The sequence below is a fragment of the Pituophis catenifer genome, unplaced genomic scaffold (genome assembly GCF_029215685.1).
Source record: "Pituophis catenifer annectens isolate HBS135680 unplaced genomic scaffold, rPitCat1.0.hap2 SCAF_10, whole genome shotgun sequence".
Classification (NCBI taxonomy): Eukaryota; Metazoa; Chordata; class Lepidosauria; order Squamata; family Colubridae; genus Pituophis; species Pituophis catenifer.
Window position 1 is genome coordinate 10,035,983 of NW_027256890.1, and position 14,914 is coordinate 10,050,896.

The 14,914-nt window shown below is 44.0% G+C and overlaps 1 protein-coding gene across 1 annotated transcript in view; it reads left to right on the forward strand.

Moving 5' to 3' along the window:
* SLC25A1 (solute carrier family 25 member 1) overlaps positions 1-13,498 on the forward strand; it is a 36,410-nt gene extending 22,912 nt beyond the window's left edge. Inside the window, exons 3-9 of the mRNA XM_070950269.1 lie at positions 601-700; positions 3,517-3,655; positions 4,161-4,245; positions 5,405-5,509; positions 6,438-6,553; positions 9,007-9,080; positions 9,984-13,498. Coding sequence (XP_070806370.1) covers positions 601-700; positions 3,517-3,655; positions 4,161-4,245; positions 5,405-5,509; positions 6,438-6,553; positions 9,007-9,080; positions 9,984-10,098 — 734 coding nt within the window. The 3' untranslated portion in view covers positions 10,099-13,498. The remainder of the gene's footprint in view (positions 1-600; positions 701-3,516; positions 3,656-4,160; positions 4,246-5,404; positions 5,510-6,437; positions 6,554-9,006; positions 9,081-9,983) is intronic.
* Positions 13,499-14,914: the final 1,416 nt, after the last annotated feature.

The following is a 14,914-nucleotide window of genomic DNA, read 5'->3' on the forward strand; positions in this document are numbered from 1 at the left end:
TCTCTAAGCGGTTTACAGAGTCAGCCTCTTGCCTCCAACAATCTGGGTCCTCGTTTTACCCACTGCAGAAGGATGGAAGGCTGAGTCAACCTTGAGCCAGTCAGGATCGAACTCCCGGCAGTGGGCAGAGTTAGCTTGCAATACTGCATTCTAACCACTGTGCACGATGGATGGATGGATATATCCGTGTATTTCGCTGTGCCCTCAAAACCTTGTTGTTCTGCCAGGCCGGTCTATCAATGTAAAGATTTTAATTGGTTTTAAATATGGGATTTTAAATTTGGGGGTTTTATAATTGAGCCAATTATTTAATAATTTTAATTATTTTTAAATTTTGTCTGTCTTTGTGCTTTTAATCAGGCTGTACACCGCCCTGAGTCCTTCGGGAGAAGGGCGGTATAGAAAATAAATAAATAAATAAATAAATAAATCTTATAAAGGATATAAGATATCCTTCCGTTTTTTCTCTCTGACAAAACGGACCTGTTTTGGCCTGTTCTCCATATTTACACACCTGTTTCTTTCTGTTTCTCTGTTTGGAGAGAGTTGTTTTTTCTTATTAATACAGGTATTTTTTCTCCTCCTTTTCTTTATGCGCAGTGGACTGCGTCCGAGTGACGGTCAGAGACCATGGGATCAAAGGCCTTTACCGAGGCCTCAGCTCGCTGGTGTACGGATCCATCCCGAAAGCTGCCGTGAGGTAAACATCTACTGGTGGGAAGGGGGTCGGGTGTGATGTGAGGACACAGATGTGAGGACAATCAACCGATGGAACAGAAGTTGCCTTCGGAAGTTGTGGGAGCTTCATCACTGGAGGCTTTCAAGAAGAGACTGGACAGCCTTCTGTCAGAAATGGTGTAGGGTCTCCTGCTTGTGCGGGGGGTTGGACTAGATGACCTATAAGATCCCTTCCAACTCTGTTAATCTGAATCTATCTAAGATGATCAAAGGTCTGGAGACTAAAACGTATGAAGAACAGTTGCAGGAACCGGGCACGGCTAGTCTAGGGAAGAAAAGGACCAGGGGAGACATGATAGCAGCCTTCCAATATTTGAGGGGCTGCCACAGAGAGGAGGGGGTCAAGCTATTTCCCAAAGCACCTGAAGGCCAGACAAGGAATGATGGATGGAATCTGACCAAGGAGAGATTCAACCTGGAAATAAGGAGAATTTTTCTGACAGGGAGAGCAATCAACCAGTGGAACAGAAGTTGCCTTCAGAAGTTGTAGGAGCTTCATCACTGGAAGCTTTCAAGAAGAGACTGGGCTGCCATCTGTCAGAAATGGTGTAGAGTCTCCTGCTTGGGAGGAGGGTTGGACTAGATGATCTATAAGGTCCCTTCCAACTGTTAATCTGGAATTTCAGAAAGCTTTTGGAAACTCCCTTCTCCAAAGTTTCATCAGAATAACTACCACAGACAGGTGTGCGATGCATGCAATGAGAGTGCAGAATCTTTGAAAATGTTCCAAGCTTGAAAAATCAGTTTTGCTGCTTGTAGATATGGGTCAGTTTTACGTTGATCAAGTTTTCTTTCCTACAGATAGTCCTTGACTTAACAACACTGAAAAAAAGTTGACTTAGGTTCGTGTTTCACACTTAACGACCGTTGCACGGTCATGGAATCAAAATTCAGACACTTAGCAACTGACTCGTAATTATGACGAGTTGCAGGGTCCCTAGGCCCCGTGATTCCCTTTCGCGACCTTCTGACAAGCAAAATCAATGGGGAAGCCAGATTCACTTAACAACCGGGTTACTCACTTAACAACTGCAGTGATTCACTGAACACCCGGGGCAAGAAATGTCGTAAAATAGGGCAAAACTCACTTCACAAATGTCTCACAGAAATGTTGGGCTCAATTGTGGTCATAAATCAAGGACAACCTATATTGGATTGCATATTTGACCTGAGAGTTTTGTAATCTTAAGGAATCTTATCCTTATTATGTTTCCTGGATCATAAACATTTTGGGGCATTCAGTATCCCTTAATTGGTTTTATTCGATGTCTTAATTCCGTTTGGAATTTGCTGGTCTGTGCCTGGATAAAGGAATTCATTGATTTATTGCTTCATTTGCCCTACAGTGATGAGCTAAGCAGTGATTTATAGCTTAGTCTGTTATATGCTGGTCTGTAATCCTAATAAAGGTTTGATTTGTGGGTTATCTAGACTCAGCCAGTTGTGGTTGAATTCAACAAAGCAAATCTTAGCTTTACTCGGCGATCTGCAATGATTGGAATGGCCAAAGTTGAACAAGCCAAGTTTGGATGATATCTTGAATCTTGGTTTAGTAGTGGCTGTTTTCATTCATTTTTTTATCCCTAGAAGGAACAAATAATAGCTTTTGCTGGCACTTTGTGACTGGCTTCTCTCTTTTACCTCATTCCTGACTCAAAGTTCAGACATGCCAGATTTTCTGTGTGTGTACCTAGCGATGGGCGGGCTTGGCTGGAGAAGGGACAATCGGGTTGTGTAATGAGGATTTATTTGAATAAAGTCAGGAGGGAAGATAGCGGGAGATAAGTCAGGAATATTTAGAAATGTTTGGGTGGGGGTGTGGGTGTGGATTTCATGTCTGCATTCTCAAATGGGGAGAGGGGGATTTTGTCCCCAAATTTCAGGTTTAAAAAAAAGAGAGTTTGGCCACAGATTGTAGTTGGGAGTGGGAGAGAAATTGTTCCCCATATTCTCAAGTAGAGGGGATGCAATTCATCCCCCAGATTTTTATGGGGGGGTGGGAGACAGAATTAGGCTCCAGTGGGGAAGGGGAGGTGGGGAGGATGGGTGGGGAGGATGGGTATTGGTGTCTGTACTCAATAGAGTAGGGTAGAGTAGAGTAGAGTAGAGTAGAGTAGAATAGAATAGAATAGAATAGAATAGAATAGAATAGAATAGAATAGAATAGAATAGAATAGAATAGAATAGAATAGAATAGAATATGGAATTGGAGTAGAGTAGAGTGGAATAGAATAGAATAGAATAGAATAGAATAGAATAGAATAGAATAGAATAGAATAGAATAGAATATGGAATTGGAGTAGAATAGCATAGCATAGCATAGAATAGAATAGAATAGAATAGAATAGAATTAGAATAGAATAGAATAGAATAGAATAGAATAGAATAGAATAGAATAGAATAGAAATAAGGAATGGAATGGAATGGAATGGGATAGGATAGGATAGGATAGGATAGGATAGGATAGGATAGGATAGGATAGGATAGGATAGGATAGGATAGGATAGGATAGGATAGGATAGGATGGAATAGATGTTACCTAGTTGGGTCAAGAAACGCCTGCAAAAATACACCGCCAATCTCAGAGAGCACCAAGAAAACCCCACAGTTCAACCCTAAGCTACACAATTTCTCTTCCTATCATTAAAATGAAGACGCTCTGTCGGTATTGGCAGAATGATAAACGCACAGTGTGCGACAGTGTTGTTTTAGTCGAGGGCCTTCATTGTTCTACCTTGGGCCCACCAACCTCCTCTTCTTCATTCCCCCCCTACACAGGTTTGGCATGTTTGAGTTCCTGAGCAACCACATGAGAGATGCCGATGGAAAACTAGACAGCACGCGTGGCCTTCTTGCCGGTTTGGGGGCCGGCGTGGCTGAAGCCGTGGTCGTGGTCTGCCCCATGGAAACCATCAAGGTAAAAAAACCTTGAAAAGAAAGAGGACACGTGTTTGTGGACTCCTTGTTCCTTGAGAACAACCTTATTTTCAAATCTGGAGGTGCCGAGAACGGGAGTCAGCAACCCGCAGCTCTGGAGCCACATGTGGCTCTTTCATCCCTCTGCTGCGGCTCCCTGTCGCTCAAAATATGCATCACAACCGCCAATGTGCGACACCCGCCAGCACGCGATTTATTGAGCTTTTCGACACCCGGTAGGCCAACCGTGGATAAATCCAAGAAAAGAAAAGTTTCAGAAGAAAACAGAACGTTTAATTCGACTACATATGCTAGTTTTGTGGCCGCTCAAGAAATAGTCAGGCACAGGAAGAGTTTTGTGGCTCCTGATGTTTTCTTTTCTGTGGGAAACGGGTCCAAATGGCTCTTTGAGTGTTTAAGATTGCTGACCCTTGGCCGAGAACCATCTCACATCCTTCTCTGGAGTCACACTTATTGTTGTCTTCTCTGCTACCCTTCTTCTGCAGGTCAAGTTCATCCATGACCAATGTTCTCCCAATCCAAAATACCGGGGGTTTTTTCACGGCGTGCGGGAGATTGTCCGGGAACAAGGTGAGAAACGGGGATTGTTGGTTATCGACACAACATCTTATCTTCTTTTTCTATCTGTAGAATTGGAAATTAACTGGGTTTAAATATCAGTGAAGCTGGGTGGCTCAGTCTTATTTAGAAGAAGCTGAACGTAATGCATAAAATATAGGAAGCTGTTGATTTACGGTCACAGTGGAGCCCAAAATTTCCATTGCAAGCAAGACAGTCGTTAAGTGAGCCATTTTATGTCCTTTGTTGCCATCATCGTTAAGTGAAAACGCAATTGTCAAGTTAGTGACGTAGTTGTTAAGTGAATCGTGGCTTCCCCATTGACTTTGCTTGTCAGAAGGCAAAGGAGAGAAGGAGAAAGAGAGGAGGAGAAGAAGGAGGAGGGGAAGAAAAGGAAGAAGACGAGGAGAAGGAAGGAGGAGAAGAAGTAGGAGGAGAAGAAGAAAGGAGGAGGAGAAGAAGAAAGGAGGAGGAGAAGGGAGAAGAAGGAGAAGGCGAAGAAGAAGGCGAAGAAGAAGGAGAAGAAGAAGAAGAAGAAGAAAAAGAAGAAGAAGAAGAAGAAGAAGAAGAAGAAGAAGAAGAAGAAGAAGAAGAAGAAGAAGAAGAAGAAGAAGAAGACGACTACTTGGAGTCCTGAGGAGGAGGATTTGTCAAGTTAGTGACGTAGTTGTTAAGTGAATCGTGGCTTCCCCATTGACTTTGCTTGTCAGAAGGCAAACGAGAGAAGGAGAGGAGAAGAAAAAGAAGAAGAGAAGGAGGAGAAGGAAGGAGGAGAAGGAGGAGAAGAAGGAGCAGGAGAAGAGGAGGAGGAGAAAAGAGGAGGAGAAGGGAGAAGAAGGAGAAGGCGAAGAAGGAGAACAAGAAGAACAAGAAGAAAAGAAGACTACTTATTAATTTCTGCTGTTTTGGAAATGTTTGTGGTGCTGTTGGACTTGTTACGAGCTGTCTAGTTTGTCTAGTTGGAAAATTGTCCACTTTGGCAAAGCTGGTGTAGATGTTCCTTTTCTTTGGTTACTCTTTGGAGGGGCTGACATTCCTGATTTCAACTTAGCCAGAAACGAAACTTAGGTGTCTTTGTGTTTTTTTGACCAGGAAATTATTTCATTTTACAATGCTGGACTTTCCCTCTTAACTCTTCTGCCGTCGTCTTTCCCTGTCTCTTGTCTTGTAGGGTTGAAAGGAACCTACCAAGGTTTAACCGCCACGGTCCTCAAACAAGGATCTAACCAAGCCATCCGTTTCTTCGTCATGACGGCTCTTAGGAACTGGTACAAAGGTAATTTACGTCCCTCTTTTAAAAACCAATTTCTGTCCCTTTTCCTCTGATATTCTTCCAATTTGCCCTCTTTAAGTCCTGAACAATGTACAGTTTTAACTTTGGAAAACGTTTTCTGGAACCAAGCCATGATTTCAACACACCCAAACAGGACTTTGGATGTTCCTTTTGCTGATATTCCTAAAAGTCAACAACATCTTTTTTCCTAGAAGTTGTTGTAACTTTGAACGGTCATTAAATCATCATCTTCTTTTAACAAACCCCCATAATCCCTTGCGGGGTGGAGTCTGGGCAACTGAATGGAGCTGAGTGTGCTGAGTGATATGTTTACTGGCCGGATGCCCTTCCCATCGCCAATGCAGAGTTATATTCAGCAGATAATATTCTCATTGTGCCCAGAGAGAGAAATATCTGCCCCTACTTTGGATCGAACTCACAGCCTCCTGATTGTGAGGTGAGAGCTCCACTTCTAGGCCACCGCACCCACTCTTTGAACGGTCATTAAATGAGCTGTGGTAAATCAAGGACTACCTGTCCAGGTAGCTCATTGGGTTGTGTTTCTTCTCTGTTCTACTTGGTTGAAGTCGGACAACCTTAAATCAGTGCAAATATAGGTAATGAAAGAAGCCAGATTTGTATTGAAGGAATAACCTCTCCTTCCCTTCCCTTCCCTTCCCTTCCCTTCCCTTCCCTTCCCTTCCCTTCCCTTCCCCTTTCTTTCTTTCTTTCTTTCTTTCTTTCTTTCTTTCTTTCTTTCTTTCTTTCTTTCTTTCTTTCTTTCTTTCCTTCCTTCCTTCCTTCCTTCCTTCCTTCCTTCCTTCCTTCCTTCCTTCCTTCCTTCCTTTCTTTCTTTCTTTCTTTCTTTCTTTCTTTCTTTCTTTCTTTCTTTCTTTCTTTCTTTCTTCTCATCCATGTTTGTACCTTCCAGGAGACAATCCCAACAAAGAGATTAACCCACTTGTGACGGGATTATTCGGGGCACTCGCCGGGGCTGCCAGCGTCTTCGGTAACACCCCACTAGATGTTGTGAAGACGAGAATGCAGGTAGGAACATACTACCACATGTGGTGGACATGTGTAGCAACAAAAAAATACTGGATAAGAATAAGAAAGCGGTTAGAGGAAACAACTAAACAACAAATAGAGCTAAAGCCAGAGCTATTCCTATTAAGCATACTTACAGGAAACTATGACAAAAAAACTCAGTATCTAATATTACAAGTAATAACTGTGGCTAGGATAGTCTATGCACAAAATTGGGAAAACAGAAACATACCGTCAGATGAAAGTGTGATAAAGAAAGTGTTATAGTGCGCTGAGATGGATAAATTAACAATGGAAATAAAACTTAAGAGGACAAACTGAATACTATTTGATATGGAATCTATGGTATAACTGGTTAGACAATAGATGTAAAGATTAGGAAATTAACAAAGAAAGAGGATAATAAGCAGCAAGAATAATCTACGCTCAGAATTGGAAAAATGATAATATGCCATCCAAAGATAATCTGATCAGAAAAGTTTTGGAATGTGCGGAGATGGATAAATTAACAAAGGAGGTACAAGAAAAAGAGGAAACAGAATATTGCTTAGTGTGGGAGAAATGATTTGAATGGTTGGAGGAGAGAGATAAAAGGAAGGGAAATATTAAATAATATTCGAAATAGGAGTTGAAGTTGATATTTTTATGTATATATGTAAATAAATAAATAAATATTAGAAGTATATGTATAAAAGATATAATAGAAGTAAGGGAGGAAAAAATGTATAAGTATGAAATTCTTGACTGATGCAAAACTGTTGAAACAGAAAAAGTGTTAAAGCTTTCTTTTTGTTTTTTAAAAAATGTTTAATATTTTAAAAAAAAACAGAAAGAGGATTAAGAAGCTAGAAAATAGTAAAAAGTATAAAGATAAAGATAAATGAAGAACATGCAGTGTTATAGTAGGATAAGTGTGATATAAAATGTGAAATGTTAAAAAATACTTAGAGTAATAACTATGTACTGTATATAAATGAATATATTAGTATATATAAGGGAGCCACATGTATATAGGGGGGGAAATGTATTTACACCGGATATATACCGATATTGAAGTGTTGCAAAGATGACGGAAATCGTGATATAAAATGGGGGAAAAAACTGCTTAATAAAAATTAAATTAATCAACAAGAATGCAGATAGGATGGGATTTTAGCAACTCTTAGCTATGGGTCCCCATATCTGTGTAGCCCATAGCCTCTACAGGCACAGGCTATAGGACTGAGCCGCCTTTGAAGAGATCAGAAGAATGCAGAAGGTTGATCCATGACCTCAATGCGCCTTTCCCTAGATCCAACAATGAGGAGGAGGTCAAACTCCAAACGTCTCTTTGATTAACTAAGCTGTTTTTCAGCAGACGTGAGCCCTTTTGCCTAGTTTGGAGTGTGTGAATTAGAGAGCCTCTAACTCGTATGAAAGCAAGAAAATATTGGAAGAAAATACATACTGGTTTAGCAAAGAGGATTAAGCAACATATAGATCTGAAGCCAGAAATATTTTTTATATATATATATATATATATAAATTTTTAAATTTTCTTTTACAAAACATTCCATCGTTCATTAAACAGTGTGTCGTCTGGGTACAAATTTTTTTTGTGTGTGTGTCGTAACAGTTAAAGTTTACCACCATATTCATTATTTATATCTACTCTTAATATTAATGCTAATACTTAACATATCTGTTATCATAACATTTCTCTCCTTAACTTATAAGTTATATTAACTTATATTAAATTATAGTCTTACAATAAAGTAGAATTCGTTTACCTGGGCACGTTGGGAATGCTGTCAGCAAACAGAAGGGACATTCAGTTACCGTATTTTTCGGAGTATAAAACGCACTTCCCCTCCCCAAAAGGGTGAAAATTTGAGTGCGTCTTATACACCAAATGCAGCCCCGCCCACTCGCTGGCCCCCACCCTTTGGCCTCTGCCTCCCAGCAATTTGCCTCCTTGCAGCAAACAGCCTGTTTCAGCTTCAGCACAGCCTGATTAGCACAAGCAGCTGATTGTCAGTTAGATCGGCCTCCCGACCCTCAGCTGTTTCAGGCTGCTGGGATTGCCATTGCCTATTGCCGAGCGGGGCCTCCTGCGAGCAGGCAAATTGCCGGGAGGCAGATTTCTTCTTTCCTTGTGCTAATCAGGATGTGCTGAAAATGAAAGTAAAGCAGGCTGTTTGCTGTTTGCTGCAACGAGGCAAATTGCTGGGAGGCAGAGGCAGATTTTTTTCCCCTTGTTTTCCTCCCCAAAAAAGTAGGTGCGTCTTATAGTCCAGAGCGTCTTATACTCCGAAAAATACGGTATGTTTCTCATTGAATTTAGAACAGAAGTGAAATGGGTATGACCAGCTGGAGCCCCAAGTGAGGCAAGCGGTTGAGTTGCTCCGTGCCCAACGTCTTCTAGCCGTTGCTAATCCAACCTCCCCTTTCTTCTCCCGTCTTTCTCTTCATAGGGCCTCGAAGCGCACAAGTACAAGAGCACCTTCAATTGCGCCTACCAAATTATGAAATACGAAGGACCTCTAGCGTGAGTTTGGCATGGCTTTGATAGATAACAAGGGTGGTGGGTTTTACGGGGAGGCTTACCCCACAAGAGGTGTAAGCAACCCACAATCCACTTGACTTTTCTTGGGTTCATAGTTGATATATCTCCTGTTCCTCTTCGGTTATCCAACATCTTAAAAACTTCCAGAAGTTGTGAATGTTTCAACGCTGGAAGTTTTTAACAAGATGTTGGATAACCATTTGTCTGAAGTGGTGTAGGCAGGGGTGTGCTATTCAGCAGGTTCTGACAGGTTCTGGAGAACCGGGGAGCGGAAATTTTGAGTAGTTGGAGAACCAGCAAATACCACCTCTGGCTGGCCCCAAGAGTGGGGAGGAAATGGGGATTTTGCAGTATCCTTCCACCCTGGAGTGGGGAGGGAATGGGGATTTTGCAGTATCCTTTCCCCTGGAATGGGGAGGGAATGAAGATTTTGCAGTATCTTTCCATTGGAGTGGGGAGGGAATGGGGATTTTGCAGTATCCTTCCCCTGGAGTGGGGAGGGAATGGGGATTTTGCAGTATCCTTTCACCCTGGAGTGGGGAGGGAATGGGGATTTTGCAGTATCCTTCCCCTGGAGTGGGGGGGAATGGGGATTTTGCAGTATCCTTCCCCTGGAGTGGGGGGGAATGGGGATTTTGCAGTATCCTTCCACTGGAGCGGGGTGGGAATGGAGATTTTGCAGTATCCTTTTACCCTGGAGTGGGGAGGGAATGGGGATTTTGCAGTATCCTTCCCTTGCCACACCCACAGAACCGGTAGTAAAAAAAAATTTGAATTCCACCACTGGGTGTAGGGTTTCCTGCCTAAGCAAGGGGTTGGACTAGAAGACTTCCAAGGTCCCTTCCGACTCCGTTATTCTATTTCTATTCTATTCTTCCTCTCTAGGTTTTACAAGGGGACCATTCCTCGCCTGGGAAGGGTCTGCCTAGACGTCGCCATCGTGTTCATCATCTACGATGAAGTGGTCAAAGCACTCAACAAAGTGTGGAAAACGGACTGAGAGCAAGTGAGCTGGGTGGGGTCATCTAGTCCCCACCCCCCCCATCAGGCAACAGCTGGGACAGAGTTTGTGACCAACTGCAGAAGACATTCGGAAGGGCGGTGTGTGCTTCTTCATTCTTTCTTTCTTCTCACTGGGAGTGGTGCCACACAGGTCCTCTTGGCCAGAGGACACGATTCCAGTCCCCAAATCACTTCTCACTTTTCGTAATACTTATTTATCGGAACGGACTGCGGATGGATGGATCCTTCTCATCGTAATGAATCCATGACGCGAGACCGCCGGGGGGGGGGGTTCATCACGAAAGGGTCCCGGAAATGAATTCACGGGTCATCATCAGATAGTTTTCTTCTACTGGAGGGCCCGCGAATGACCAGTGGGTGGGGGGTTGGGTGGGTAGAGTGGTTTTCTTCGGTGCTCTTGAAAATACACATTCTTATTGGCTTTCTCACTTGTTCACTCACGGAAGACTTAAGTCCTAGACACGCCCTTCCTTTTCCAAAAAAACCCAGATTGAGAATGGTACAGATAGCACCATTCTCCACCATCCATGGTGGGATGGGTGTATCTGTGTTTGTAGGTGCTGATTTGTTTTTCTTGTGCCGTTTTGATTTGACGCTTTGTCCACCAAAAAAGATCGAGGTGGAAACGTAAGGAGTAACAAAAGGGATTTCAAGCTGTTTTATGGTGATGCATAAGGGGGGGGGGGGAGTCTGAAGGATGTTCCTCAACCTGTTGCTTCCCAGCTCCGTAGAACGAATGGCTGGATCTGTTAGGACAGGGGTCTTCAACCTTGGCAACTTTTAAGACTTGGTGGACTTCAACTTTTAAGACTAGTGGACTTCCGACTCCCAGCAAAGCTGGCTGAGGAATTTTGGGAGTTTGAAGTCCACAAGTCTTAAAAAGTTGCCAAGGTTGGAGACCTCTGTGTTAGGATATCTGGGTTTTGGGGTCCAACACTCTTTCAGGGCATTAGGTTAGGGAAAGACAAATCCCGAGACTTAACAGAAGACTCCGTTAATAATATCTCCACCCAAAGGAGATACGGTCCATATCTTTTTTTGGAACCCGCTACTCTGGTGGAAAACTGGCATTCGTTCACTTCTGGATTTCAAGAAGTAGTAACCAAAACACTGAATACATTCCAAAAATCCATCCCTTCCATGGTCTTCTTTTGGCAACTTGGCAGTTCTTCATATGATCAAGTCCACCCCTTCTGAGCTCCTGGGGCATCCTAGGCTTCTGGCATAGACAGATCTCTCCAGAGCAGGAGAAAACATTCTCCATGTAGGCCTTCTCCTAGACACATTCACATCACCTTAATGCAGGGAAACCAGGAAGGACTTTCGCGTATCTTCTCCCTAGAGAAATAGTAGTGACCACTGATCTTCTACGATGGAGATGCTAAGCCTTGGCAAGTAGGATCAGCTGAGGAGTGAAATGCTACCGGTTCATTCCGGTTCGGGCAAACCGGTAGTGATAAAAAAGCTACCGGTTCGTCCGAACAAGTATTTCTGATGATCAGCTGTACTGCGCGGTTTATATATTTCTAGCGAAGCTAAATCGCGCAGCACACCTGTTTCCCCCCCTCGCTGTTCTACTTACTTAATGAAGTCATCTTTTTCTGTGCGAAGCGTGCGTTTGGCGCACCCTGCGCATGTGCAGGCAGCAAACCGGTGGCGATTCGCGGAGGATTTCACCACTGTTTCAACTCCTCTGGAAATTGCGGTCTTTTTCCCCAAGCTTTGAATTTTACGTGCCTCTCTACCCTTGTGCTTTTCACTTTGGGTTTTATGTTCTGATGAATGTATTATTATTTTTTTTTAAATATATATATATATATCGGGGACTTCTTTTTTCCCTTGGTCTCTATCTGGAACCTACAGAGATGTTCCAACCTTCACATTGGTTGGGCAGAAGCTGCCTTACTGTGCCTCATGGACTTCATTCCGTAGACTTGATGGAGCTGCAGTTCTTCACGTTGTAGGGTGAAAAGGGTGCCGTTGAGATGATTCTTCTTTCAGACCACGCTCCTTGGGGACATCTGGTGGAGAGAAGACCTTCCCCATTCATCCTTTTCAAAGGGTCTTTCTTCTCCTCCTTAGACACTGCCTTAGTTTGAAAACCAGAAGTCCTTGGTTCGTTAACCGATTCTTGTACTGTATTAAGAAAGGGGGAAGGCAGCTCCTTTGCCTCTTCTTCCCTGGTGCCAAGTCGGGACATTTCCACTAATCAGTGCCAAAGGTTTTGCATCGTGTGTCTCTCTCTCTCATTCTCGGGGATGGTCTTACTCAGGGGTGGGCTCCAAAAATTTTAGCAAGGGGTTCTCTGCCTGGTTGCTGGGTGGCCGTAGCCTAGTCGGCCTCCTGCACCACAGTGGGGTGGGGGGCATTTTTTCCCTCCATGGGCTCCAGAGGCTTTCCTCGAGCCTACAGGAGGGCGAAAATGGCCTCCCCAGGCTCCGGAGGCCCTCTGGAGGCCAGAAATGGGCCTGTTTCTAGCCTTCCCGAATTTCCGGTATGCCCGTTTTTCTTCCTCCCCGAGTCTCCGTGCACGCTCTGCACTTACCTGCATGCAAAACGGGCTGCGTGGGGACTCCTGGGAGGGGAGGACTGGGCAGGGCCAGCCAGGAGCGGGATTTGGGGGTTCTCCGAACGGCACAGAATCTTAGCTAGAGGTTCTCCCGAACCCCTACGAACCCCCAGCAGCCCACCCCTGGTCTTACTCCTTCCCTGACTGCTCCTCTCCTGCTTTCCAAATTTAACCTGCCCTGATGCAGGTGAGCTAAATACAAACCTGCGCTTCATGGTTTAAGGATTAGCGGATGGACAAAGGTCCAGGCACATCTGGTTGGCTGACGCTGTTGGGCATCAGCTGGTCCAGAAGAATTTTGGTCCAGAGAAACTCAGTGGTAGCAGCAAGGGAGAACTTATGGCCCAGATGGAGACGATACTGACTTCTCCCTTTCTCTTTTCTGAATGTTGATAGAAATGAATTTCTCCCCCTGCGAGCTGTTAATTCTCGAGATTCCTTCTTCTGCTATCTATATCAGGGGTCTTCACCTCCGGCAACCTTTTTAAGCCCTGTGGAACTCACACCCCCACCCCCCATGCTGGCTGGGGAATTCTGGGAGTTGAAGTCCACAAGTCTTAAAATGTGCCCAGGATGTGGCAATACCCCTGACCTATGTGATAAAGTTAATGCAGAGGTGGCCAGGGTATAAGGAAGTTGTTGCTTGTATTTTTACAGGATCTGGTGTTTCTTAGATGGAAGATATAAATTAAATGTTTTAAATGTCTCGCTGTTAACGCCCTGGCAGCCTAAGACTAGTCTGGTTTTGGAATTCCTCAGCTCTCCGGCATGGATGCTGACAATAAAACTAAGGTTGCCTGCTTGTTAAGTCATTTGTCTCTTGGTTTCATTTAAACAATGCGGAGCAACAATGATGATGAAGGGACTGGAGGCTAAAACATATGAAGGACGGTTGCAGGAACTGGGTATGTCTAGTTTGATGAAAAGAAGGACCAGGAGAGACATGATAGCAGTCTTCCAATATCTCAGGGGCTGCCCCAAAGAAGAGGGAGTCAAGCTATTCTCCAAAGCACCAGAAGCCAAGACGAGAAGCAATGGATGGAAACTAATCAAGGAGAGAAGCAACCTGGAACTAAGGATAAATTTCCTGACGGTTAGAACAATTAATCGGTGGAACAACTTGCCACCAGAAGTTGTGAATGCTCCAACACTGGAAGTTTTTAAGAAGATGTTGGATAACCATTTGTCTGAAGTGGTGTAGAGTTTCCTGCCTAAGCAGGGGGTTGGACTAGAAGACCTCCAAGGTCCCTCCGGACTCGGCTATTCTAAGTTCTAAATTCCAAGTTGATTTGAACAGAATAGCAACAGAACTTATACCGCTTCACGGTGCTTTACGGCCCCCTCTAAGCGGTTCACAGAGTCAGCCTCTTTCCCCCAATAATCTGGGGTCCTCATTTTACCGACCTCGGAAGGATGGAAGGTTGAGTCAACCTTGAGCCGATCAGGATCAAATTTCTGGCAGTGGGCAGAGGGAGGGAGGGAAGGACGGAAGGAAGGAAGAAAGAAAAGGAAGAGCAATAGCAATAGCGCTTAGACTTATATACCACTTCACAGTGATTTACAGCCCTCTCTAAGCAGTTCACAGAGTCAGCCTATTGCCCCCAACAATCTGGAGTCCTCATTTTACCGACCTCGGAAGGATGGAAGGCTGAGTCAATTGTGGTCACTAAATCGAGGACTATCTCTAGAGGGGGAAAGTGCAAAAAAGAGCAACTAAGAAGATTAAGGGCCTGAAGCCAAAAACATGATGAAGAACAGTTGCAGGGACTGAGTATAGCCCAGTCTAGAGAAAAGAAGGACTAGGAGTGACACGATAACAGTCTTCCAATATTTGGGAGGCTGCCACAAAGGGGGGGGGGGATCAAATTATTTCCCCGATCACCAGAAGGAAAGACAAGAAATAATGGATGGAAACTAATCAAGGAGAGAAGCAACCTGGAATTAAGGAGAAATTTCCTAACAGCGAGAACAATTAACCAGTGGAACAACTTGCGTCCAGAAGTTGTGGGTGCTCCATCAGGAGCCTTGGTGGCGCAGCGGACTAAAACTGCTGTTAAAGTAGCACTTAGCTGCCAGCTGCCTGCAATTACTGTGAGTTCAAATCTCACCAAGCTCAAGGTTGACTCAGCCTTCCATCCTTTCGAGGTAGGTAAAATGAGGACCTGGATTGTGGGGGACAATAAGATGACTTTGTATAAAAAAGAACACCGCTTTGGGGGGGGGG